We start from the raw sequence: 11,766 nt of genomic DNA, 5'->3' as shown, positions 1-11,766 counted from the left end.
CATATTAGTAGTAAGAGGAACTCCAACCAACCAACAGAATCATAGCTCATTTCTCAAATTTATATAAAATATTAAATTTCAGTGATTTAAAACATCAATAATTATTCTCAACTAACAACATTATTGATATTCACTATATAATATTTTATTATTAAAAAGTGTTATTATTATAAAAAGTGAAGAGATATAAGTGTTTATTTCTAATATATCATGAAATAAAAGTTAAAAGATGAGAGATATTAGCCGAAAATAATGAATGGCATAGAGATCCAAGTAATTTAAGAAACCACTGGAATATTATTGAAATAGATTTCCTCATATTTTTTAAATTTTAATTTAAAATTCTAAATAAATGATTTATGAGAGTTACTTAAAAGAACCGAGGACTGTATTCATAATTTATCACCTTCTTTCCGTGTGACTGTGTACAGTCTTATTCTTTATACGCATGATATTAGGCCCATTCGGGTTTTTCGTTTGCTCTATTTGCACACAAAGCTGCAACATAAGGCCCAAAAAACATTTGTTGCTTTTTAAAATAGTCACGGGGATAACCGAGTAACTTAGATCCCTCGAAAATGAAAACCTAGTCGCGTACTGAAAGAAATAAATGAAATTGCATTACTACGTTATTCTATAAAATGAATAGAGTTATATGTAGTAAAATTTAAACGCGTAAACAATCACTTTGTCCACTTTAAAATATAAAGCATTTTACTTTTGTCACACATTTTCAAATTTTTTGACCGTATTTTTAAAATTAATATTTTTGAATTATAATATTCATACTTTTTATTCAGAAAAAAAATATTACTTGTAAAGATACGATCAAAGAACAGAAAAAATCAAATGACTTAGATTTTTTTTGACACAAAAAAAAGGAATTTCATTAATCAGAACATAATACAGTCCCAACTGACCATACAAAATAGAGTGAAATGGAATAATACAGAGGTCTTTGTTTCTGATCATATGTAATTAAATACTACTTCCTCCGTCCCATTTTAACTGCTTTTGACTTTTTTACACGTATTTTAAGATGTTAAAAAAATCACATCTAGACATAATTATTCTTTATAAAATTTATATCAAATAAAAGTTTAGAATCTAAACTTTTATTTGATATAAGAATTGAATTTTTTTATTGAGTATAGATATTGTTTTTTCACACCTCAATATACGTGTCAGAAAGTCAAACATCAGTTAAAATGGGACAGAGAGGGTATATCTTACTACTATTGATAAATTCGTTAATTATTTTTAACCTGTCGGAACTCGGAAGTATGGTAATCACACACGAAATTCGAATTCCAAGTTTCCAATATGTGTTGTAACTTGAACTTCTGTTTGTGATTATACGGCTGGCTTGTCAGTAAGTTATGACTTGGGAGTACTATATGTTTTGATATTCACAAATTTATCTTTGAATAGAAGTGTATCTTCTCGTTCCTAGTAACACAAAAGTTTTTAATCATCGCAGTACATGAAGCCAAATAAAAAAGAGACCATTATGTAACCAAATGTGGCACCAAACCACTTAATAAATGACTTAAAGCTCATCAAAAAATCCATTTCCCACGTTACATTTGATTCTTGTTCCCAAATAAGTGTCTCTTCTTGTATTATTCTGGCTATCTAGAATCCTGGATGGCCGCTAGCTTGGTAACAGCTGCCATGTATGTACACTCGTATTTATAAATTTGGATCATGGATTTGGAGGATTTGCACTTGATAAACTATAGTATTCCCACGTTCAGTTCAATTTAATAATGATTGATAAAAGAATTTGATATACAACGGAGTAAAACTTAGATTCTTGGGCTTGAAAACGTCCCAACTCGTGTTAGAGTTATTTGTGTATTCACAACAGTAATCTAATTAAAGGCACAAGGGACCAGTGTCCTTTTTATAAAATAATTTAATATTTGTTTTCATTTTTCATTTTATAAAGTTATAAAAATATTAATAAAATTTAGAAATATATATATATATTTGTCAAAAATTTACTTATATTCCAGAAAATGTGAATTTTACATCCACTTCTTATTACAGGTAAGCGTGAGTTTCGTGTCATTTGGACTTCGGAGTAGGGATGTACGCGGTTCAGGTTGAGCGGGTTGGTGGAATTTATCGACTCAACCCAATTAAGTCGGGTTTTCAAAATTTCAACTCAATCCGAACTGTCTAAATTCGTAACCCAACCCAATGTGTAGTACTTCGGTTTGGATTGGTTTGGTTGGGTTAATAAATATTATAATCACGGGTGTCAAATAAGTTTTTAACATCCAATTCTTTACGCTAAAAATTACTTTAACAATTTTGTCAAAAACATAAAATCGAATTCAGTTAAAAAAATAAGTGGTAACAAATAATGAACAAATATATTCTTGAATTTAATCTCATATTTTCATTCATGTTTGTGTGCTCCTTGACAAACATAATAATGAATTAAATCTCAAATTCTCATTCATAAATTTAATCTCATATATATTTAAATAGCAAACAAAAATTACTATATTAAATTTAAGAAGCACACAAATACAATAAAACTAAATAAACTAGGCTAATATGTGACGGGATCGATAAATTTAATATGTTCTCATCTTTTTCAATCGGGTTGGATTGGATCGATTTATAAAACCCGAAACCCATATCCAACCCAACTAAATCGGGTTACTACATTTTTAATCTAATTATTAATCGGGTTAAAAAATTTCGGTTTGGATCGAACGAAATATGATCGATTTGAATTGGATTAGTCGGTTTCGTCAACCCATGTGCACCCCTAGTCCGGAGTAAAGTGGAGAACGAAATTACTGAGGATCGAAGTCAACTGACAACTGAGCAATAAAAAAAATGAGAGAATTACACAAAATAATATAATTGAATAATATTTGCTAATACAAATCAGAGTTGTGTAGCAAGAACACATATTAATAATCATAACATATTTTTTATTTCAAAAAAAATAATAATGACCATAACATATTTTCATTGTCTTCAATTTCATTGATAATGATTATTTTTATGCATACATAAAAATTTTATCAATTTTTTTAAAATAAAAATAAATATATATATGTTCATGAACATCTTGAAAACTTGATATGAATATATTTGTCGGCAAAAAAAAATATAAATATATTTGTAAGTTGACCTACAATATTAAAATAAATACAAGAGAATAGTGATCGCATATCTCAACCCACCCGGTTAAAAAAAATATAATGCACACCTGTTTACTACACAAAATATAAAAATATAACGCACACCTCTTTACTGTTTATAGCTGCACTTAGCATTTTGAAACAACAATTTGTTAGCGAAGCAGTAAACAAACATAAAATTTTACATTTTTTCTAAATTTGTATTTCTTGGATTTTTATGCTTGAAAACCACCCAACTCGCGCTAGAGTTACTTGTGAATTCTTGACTGCAGGAGGAGACACAGGAGACAAGTGTCTATTCTACAAAAGTTTTATTCTTTCGTCTCATTTTAATTGTCATATTTTTATTTTTGTTGATAAAATTGACTAAATTTTAATCAAAGATTATGAATCATTCATTCAATATTTTAAAAAACCGAAAATTACATCTTAAAGTAGATTAAAAGTTATTTCCGATGATATATTTCTTTAATTTTATCCATTAATAAAATATTAATAAATTTCAGTCAAATTTTAGTCAATTTGACCGGTACAAAACCAAATATGACAACTAAAATGGGACGGAGGGAGTAACATTTTTTCTTTCATTTGAAATTTGAAATATATATATATTACAAATTTATTTAATGCACCTGAAGATCCTGACTACAGCTAAGAGTATAGTGGGAAACGAAATTAAAATTCAGGATTGAAGTCAACTGAGCATAGAAAAATGAGAGAATTAAAAATACTGTTGTGGACTAAATCTCATCCGCGGCACTGGCAACAGAAAACCAATACTCCCTCCGTCCCAGTCAATAGTATACATTGGGGGACGGGGGCGCGGCACGGACTTTAATGCTTCAATATAGTATAGTTCTGTAAATTATTTTTAAGATTTTCTTTTTTTGTATAAAAGTATAACATTTATATTTTTATACAAAAAAAGAAAATCTTAAAAATAAGTTGTGGAACTATGTTTTATAAGAGTCTTAAAAAGCGTGTCGAGCAGTGAAAAAGAAACGTATACAATTGACTGGGACAGAGGGAGTAAACCATTGCATTTATTTCTGCGTGTATTTTTAGTTAAATTCCATTTAAGCTTACACACGTAGAATGTCCGGTGATAGTAGTCTTAAATTTTCATATCGCTAAAAAAAAATTGAATAACTTTTGTTGAATATAATTCGGAGTTTTTAATATGTGTTATGAAGACAGATTAATAATCATTTAAATTAGATGACAGACTTTTATGAACTCTAATTTTATTATAATATTATTTATTTATATGCATAAAATTTTAAATAATAATCTTTCATCTAAATAAAAAATAATTGTTAATATTCGAACGCACTAAAAACCCCCAAGTATGTTGACCTACAATATTAAAACAAATCCAAGAGAATAGTGATCTAAATAAATATAACGCACGCCTATTTACTCTACAAAATATAAGAAAAGTACATTACGAACCCTGGCAAGTCACCATAAAAAAGTAATAAATCGCGTCGAAAGCAGGAAAAGAGAGCGGAGGGAAGATGAGTAATCCACGTTACAAGCGATTATAAAATCAAACGGTGAAGATTGCCTGTATCAAGATCGTGCACATGCATATGAATATTTGAATATTTGATGATCGATAATACGAAGTATAAATATACATCACCCGTGAAAATAATATTCTACTCACCTTCTTCTATCTATATTTAGGTACGAACTGCAATCACCCGAACAACCAAAACCAGCCTCTCTCATTTATGGCTTCATCTCTATATATTTATCTACAGTATCTTTAAATTCTATTTTTCTATAAATATAGTCACGGAGATTTCCTCACTCTTCATCTCTCTAGTAATGTTGTAACCGATCGCAGTTCAAGTGAGAGAGTATCGAAATATTTATTTTTTTAAATTTATTCGAGAATGGAGGGTGTTTCGACGAGAGTGTACAACGGGCTAAGAGGGTATTGGAGAAGACGGGGTTACGAGAGGATAAGTGGTTCCGGGCGGCGACGGAATATTCCGGCGGTGGAGCTGGGCTCCGGCGGGTCGACCCGGAGGAAACGGTTTTGGAAGGTGAAGATCAACCGGAAAATAAAGATCAAGTGTTTTTTTGCGGCGCCGAAGAAGTTTTTCAGCGGGTTGCGTGATGGGTACGTTAGGATGATGATGCGGTTTGCTAACTCGAGGGCTGTGGGAGTGAGCGGGTACGGGTCCGGGTTCGGAGGCCAAGCGTGCTTTGCGACCCGACCCATTAAGGAGTATGATGAGAAAATGATCGTAGAGTTGTACAAGTCGATTTTGATGGCTCAGAATCAGTTGGTTCAACGGGATGCAACCCGGTTTGGATCCGAGATAATTCTTCGACGGTAACTTGAGAAACTGACAGTGTCATTAAGTTGACAATCTCATAATATATAGTATGTTTTTGTTTTTCAGGTGATAATAATAATGATTATTATATTTGGAAAAGGTTTCTAAGATTTGTAACGTTTTTTTTTAACATGATTTACATTAGTTGCTGCAAAACAAATAGATCACAGTGTATATAATCACCAATTTACCATAAATTATTAAGGTTAAGATCATTGCAACTTACGTGTTCCTTCGAAAGCGATCCCGTTCTAATTATCTTTGATATTTTTGTCCTAATGAATAGAGAAGACGTAATGGCTATTATGATATCAGTGAAAATAGATTTAGACATTGCTTGGTTAAAAAGAAGAAGAGATCCCACTCCATAAATTATCTAAAGTTAACATTCGAGAGTAGAATTCGATTCTTTCCGGTATCTTTTTCAAGAAATTACTTCACTTGATTTTATACCTCACTTTTTTGATATAATATTTAAACTGATTTTAAATTTCACCATCTACGTACTTAAACTTTTCTTATCTAACTATCACCAATTTTTAAATCCGTCCCGCGTCTGATATACGAGGTCAAAAACTCAAAATAATCAAATGTGTTTAGAAAAGAAAGTGAAAATAAAATTGAGCATAATAATGAAAGCGGATATATCTTGGAATTTATTAGCGAAAGAGAAAAAGGTTTGGTAACATGTCACATTAGACGTGCACTCCACAGATGAGGGTTATCATGTAATTATGATTCTGCCACTTTTGCAACTTCCACTACTGAGTAGTGAGTACTATGCACTTTGACGTGCTATGAACAATACAGTATCCTCTCAAGACCTGATTATTGTTATAAGCAAATTGTTAATCTACAAGACCGGGTCTTGATGGTTGTAACTTGTAAGAAAATATTAATCTATATTAGATTTTATAAATTCTTTTCGTTATTAAAATACTCTATGTCTCTCTCATTTTTTTACCGTTACTATTTTGAGATGTCCCTCTCATTTCTTTATATTACTATAAATAGTAAGTTTTTTTCCATCATTACACCCACTATCTTCCCCTACTATCTCATACTCCCTCAGTTTCATATTACATGTCCCCTATTGAAGACAAAAAAGTGTTTCAAATTACTTGTCCATTTCCATGTTCAATGAAATGTAGTCAATATTTATATTTCCAAGATGAGGTTTATACCACATCTTATCAAATTTTCTTAGATCAAATATCTACCATATATTTATTTTTTTGAAGAAAAATATCTACCATATAGGAGTATTATACTTGGACAATGCAATAAATATAATAATAAATTGATGTTTTCTAAGAAAGTTAGTTTTTCTTAATATGCGTAATTTATTCAAAAGTGGACATGTATTATGAAACGGAAGAAGTATCTAACAATAAAAACTACTATTACACCCACTACTTTCCTCTACTATCTCAAATTTATTATTAAATATTGATGAGGTCCACTATTTTACCCATTTTTCATCTAACTTTACTCTTTTTTTATAGAGTACATTGTATTGGTCTCCTTATCCCCCTCCAATGTAAACAATTGAGGGGGACGGAGAGAGTATAAAACAAGGTAATCCAGTAATTTAATTGAAACCTACTAAACCCCATGCGTTGTTGATACAGTAGTTCTAAAATCCGAGCACTTGCATGTCTTCCGACACCGACTAAACAGTACCCACGGTATATTTAATACTCATAGTACCCATAGTACCCACGGTATATTTAATACTCATAGTAAAATTAAGTGAAGTATAAGGCACGATTTAGAGAACCAAGATACAAAATACAATCATGTCATCACATTTTTCTACTACTTTATAAAAAATGCGTGTTATCGTTTATTGAATTTTAACAGATTACCAATAATTAGACCCACCGTTACCAAACCATATGCCACTCGCCCAGAATCACTTTACACAGTCACTCCAATTTTCAATTAATCTCACATGTACCCGTTTTCAAATGTTTAAATGTCAAAAAAAATTTTTTTTATCAGTTTTAAATGTCAAAAGATAACTAGCTTCTCACAAACTTTATTTTTCGAAACGGTGTTTTAAAAAATTTCAATTTATTAGAAGTTGTTCATTAATTCTCAATCAATCCTTACGAAAAATTTCACCTATTAAAATGGACTGATCGGGTATTTCTTTCAAGCCACGATAAAGAAAAAGAAAGAAATATAATTAGAGGCACTGCGACAGGAGAAAAAGCCAAGTCGATCAGATTCAGATTTGACTATAATATGGGATTTAAATAAATATGTGATAAATCCTATGTAAATCCTCAATCTATAGGTTAATTGATTGATTTCGATTTCTAATTTTAAAAACATCATTTTGTCTCCTTCGGTTTATAGGAAAATATTTTTTCGCTGTTTTTCATACTTGTCTTGTCTTCATGCTACCACATTAAATAGAGTTGATTTAAATGAAAAGGATGGAAACAATTTTGGAGTTGTATGTGATAAATATGTGATGGCAAGGAGGAACATTTAAGAAAAAGCTTTAGAGGAGTTGGTGGGAATTAATAGAGCTTGGAACTTTGGAGTTGAATACTTGAAGGCCGGCACTTTTTAGGTGGGGGTTCATGGGTGCATACCGTTTCGCATTTGGTTATTCATGTACGTTCATGCCTTCACTCATCTCTTACTCGCTCGATTTTGAAATACAGGTGGTTTGACTTTTTGACACATATTTCTAAGTCTTTTGACCATATAGTTAAAATCATTATTTTTAAAATTTTCTTTTTTTGAATTAAAATATTAATCACATATTTTTATTTAAAAAAATAAAATTTCAAAAATAATAATTTTAACTATGCAGTCAAAAAACTTAGAAGTATGTGCTGAAAAGTCAAACGACCTATATTTAAAATCAGAATAGGAGTGAGGATCGTGAGATCTTGTAATCTTCAAACACGTCAATGTTTTTAGAAACAAACATTTTCTGATTTTTAAATCAGTTCCAAACTGCTTTTAGATATATGATCAAATACCATAAATGTTTTATAAAAATTGTTTTATGTTTTAACTACTTTTTCAGTTTGAAGTTAAACAAACCACAAAGTTTTAAAATTTTATTTCATAATCATGTTCCTTGATAAGAAAAAAAAGGATGTAAAGAAAATTTCCTCTTATGAAATTTCAATTCATTTTACAAAAACCTGGGAATGATCATTTTTTAGATTTTTTGTCATAATTTTAAGAAATTAATTTTCCAAACCTACTTGTCTTGGATAAATATCACTCCTTCATATAACAAATCCTATACAGCACATCCAAAAACCCAACCAAAAATTGGGAGCACCATGAAAGATTTCAAATATGTATATTGAATTCATGAAGTAATATATTAATATTTAACTTTTTAGCTTGTTATACTAATATAGAAAAATATAATGAATTTCGGAATAGAAACAAAATAATGTAGCAATTTGCTAGAATAATTATTGCATGCGAAATGTTTTAGAATCAGAGCAATTCCTGCCAACATATTATTTCATTAGTTTAAAGTTTCAACCGTTTGATGGCCCACTAACAGATTGAACTGGACCTTTGACAAATTGACAAACTCCAGTAACTAGCAGCAGCGAAATTGCATTTGTAATCGTTCTAGGTGGGGTTCTTGGATTGATTAATTAATGCTTAAATTTGTAGAGCTTATGTTATCTTAGGTTTCCTGTCAACCATGAAGAAGCACTCACTCATATCACTTTTTGACTAATTTCATTTAAGGCAATTCATTTAAGGCAAATGTAGTCCATCTAGATTCGACATAGTTATCAAAAGAAATATTAATGCCATCGAATCAAATCAGATGATTCTATTTCTCAATCTTTCTGATTTGTTCCTACGGAACCAAGACCGAAAAGATTGAAAAACAAGTCATTCACAACCACTGATGAAGGATTCCTCGAAAAGTTAAGGATTAGTAATCTTTTTTAGAAATCGAATGGATTCGGTCTTATACATACACGAGGGAAGGTAATCAAAAAAGAAAGAAGATGAGTTCTTCTTTCTTTTTTGATCACTTAGGAGCCGTGTGAGATGAAAGTCTCATGCACGGTTTTGAATGAGAGAAAGAAGTGAGGAATCTTTGAAAAAATGTTTCTCAATATCATTTATTAACATTATATTACGTAGTGTCAAGTTATAAACGTAGAACGTTATTTCTTGTAATTTCTTGTAATGTTTAGCTAGAATATAAAAAATAAAACACTACACACTATAAATTTTACAAAGATTAAAAAACCCAAACACTACTTTAGCGTTGTGCTGAGGATAATAAAATAATAAACTACGCGATATAAGTATTATAATATATTAAATATTATAATATATTTAATTATATAAATTCTAATTAAAATTATATTAACAAGTCATTGTATATGATATTTCTCTATTTTTATATAACATTCTACAGTAAGTATTAATTCAAATTAATATTTATTTATAGTAAAGTTTAAATAATATAATATGAAAATATTTAAATAATAAAATGATAGGGATTATTTAAATTAATATATTATAATATATAAATATAATATTTATTTTATATATATATATCGAGGAAAGTTATTTGGAGTCCACTAATTTTTTGGAGTCTTGGAGTCCTAATCCTGGCCCTCCATTTTTAGTTGATCCAAAGGCTTGTATTATATTTGTTTGTTTTAAAAGAAATATTGTTTTTTTTTAATAAACACAAACTGACGCGTTGAGTTGGGTCAGTTGGTCAAGCGTGCTTCAATTATGCGGTAGTTACAACTATTTGAGCATTTTTAGGAGTCCACGAAGCAATATATGTTCTGCATACTATATTTTATTTCTTTTCGACCTTGTTTCTTTGATCCAGATCAACATTAATATAATCTTCCTGAAGTACTTAATGTCTGATCATGGAGATTTAGGTAAGTTATGCATTTATATTCATTGTTTCAGTTACATTATAAAAGGTTATGAAGATGTCTTCCAATAAATTGATGTGCACAGAATGTGAGGCACGGTGTTTGTATTGTGTTGCATATGAAATAAGTATCCTCGTGTGATTTTAGCACTGCATATGTGAAATTTGGTTAAAAATATTGATGCGTGACCGCATCTTTCCTGGTGACCAGTGGCTCACAATGGTGTTTCTTGTCCAACTATGTTCTGCAATAGTATTACTCCCTTACAGTATACTAAAATGTAATCTGCAGGATTTTAAGTTTATAAAAAATATAGTTGCCTAGTCGTTGTTTACCATTAGTTTTCATCTTAAACCTTATTCCGTTGCGTGTTGTCCCTAACGAAACAGTCCATCGTCCCTTTATCTTAGAAGTTTTTGCAACTTTCCTCCTCGTGCTGTCGAAATCTTCTCTAGGAGTCATAAACTAATCATCATCATCACCGGACTCTTTGTTATTCAATTTGCTTCACTCCATTCAGAACGGATATCCAAGGTGTTCATTGGCGTTGGCCCCTCACCTGGATATTTATGAATCACTTTTTCACGCACTTTTTTCCTAAGAGTTGTATTCTCTCATACAACTTTATCAACATTGCTGCAGGTTTCCACATCATCGCCAACATTTACAAAAGTAGGCTTCTTCGCCTAATTATATAGCCACAGGCTTTCGATTAGTCTATTGCTTCTTCTTTGTCCTGCGCACAACATTTAACAATGTTTCGTTTATCACTGCAGTACATACGCAAAAGAAAATACATTTCCTTTACACAACACGCACTAACAAACAAAATTTATAATTCCACGGGTTATCTCGGGTTAGGCGTAACTGCAATCGAGATGGCCTTATTTCAGATGGAGGACACCTCTGATGCAGTTATAACTGGAAGAAAAATAACATTAACATTTGCAACTTCTTTTGACATGCGTGCGTTTATGGTAAATTTATATTGCAAGTACAGTGAGGGATGCGTACCAATTTCGATTATAGACTAACTCAATGATGTATTCTCTTTTCATTATTTACTTTTCAAAATATATGATAGTACACAACCTTTTACATGTGCTGCAATCAAACAACCTATAAATCACTAACTGAATATGCTTAACCTATAAATCTTTTACGTGTCGTCCTACAAACACACCTGCACATAATAGGGAAGACAAGATAAGGGCAAAACTAACATTTATAGACTCTAATCTTTCAACCACAAACAGTCATTGTTATGTCATGCAGTATACTATCGAAAATATACTCCACAACCTAGTCTGCATTACGTTGAATAATCATACGCCGAGT

At 30.6% G+C, this 11,766-nt stretch overlaps 1 protein-coding gene across 1 annotated transcript; it reads left to right on the top strand.

Annotated features, from left to right (window-relative positions):
• Nucleotides 1-4,804: 4,804 nt before the first annotated feature.
• Nucleotides 4,805-5,628, top strand: LOC108194240 (uncharacterized). The gene has a single exon (XM_017361177.2). The coding sequence runs from the start codon at nucleotides 5,069-5,071 to the stop codon at nucleotides 5,516-5,518; it is 450 nt and encodes a 149-aa protein (XP_017216666.1). The 5' UTR covers nucleotides 4,805-5,068; the 3' UTR covers nucleotides 5,519-5,628.
• The last annotated feature ends 6,138 nt before the right edge of the window (nucleotides 5,629-11,766 follow it).

Source organism: Daucus carota, chromosome 1 (genome assembly GCF_001625215.2).
Source record: "Daucus carota subsp. sativus chromosome 1, DH1 v3.0, whole genome shotgun sequence".
NCBI classification, from domain to species: Eukaryota; Viridiplantae; Streptophyta; class Magnoliopsida; order Apiales; family Apiaceae; genus Daucus; species Daucus carota.
The sequence above is the reverse complement of the archived record's forward strand: the minus strand, read 5'-3'. Positions and strand labels throughout refer to the sequence as shown.

Bases quoted from the DNA above. Each gene is read 5' to 3' on its own strand.
- LOC108194240 (XM_017361177.2), top strand. From the start codon at position 5,069: ATGGAGGGTGTTTCGACGAGAGTGTACAACGGGCTAAGAGGGTATTGG.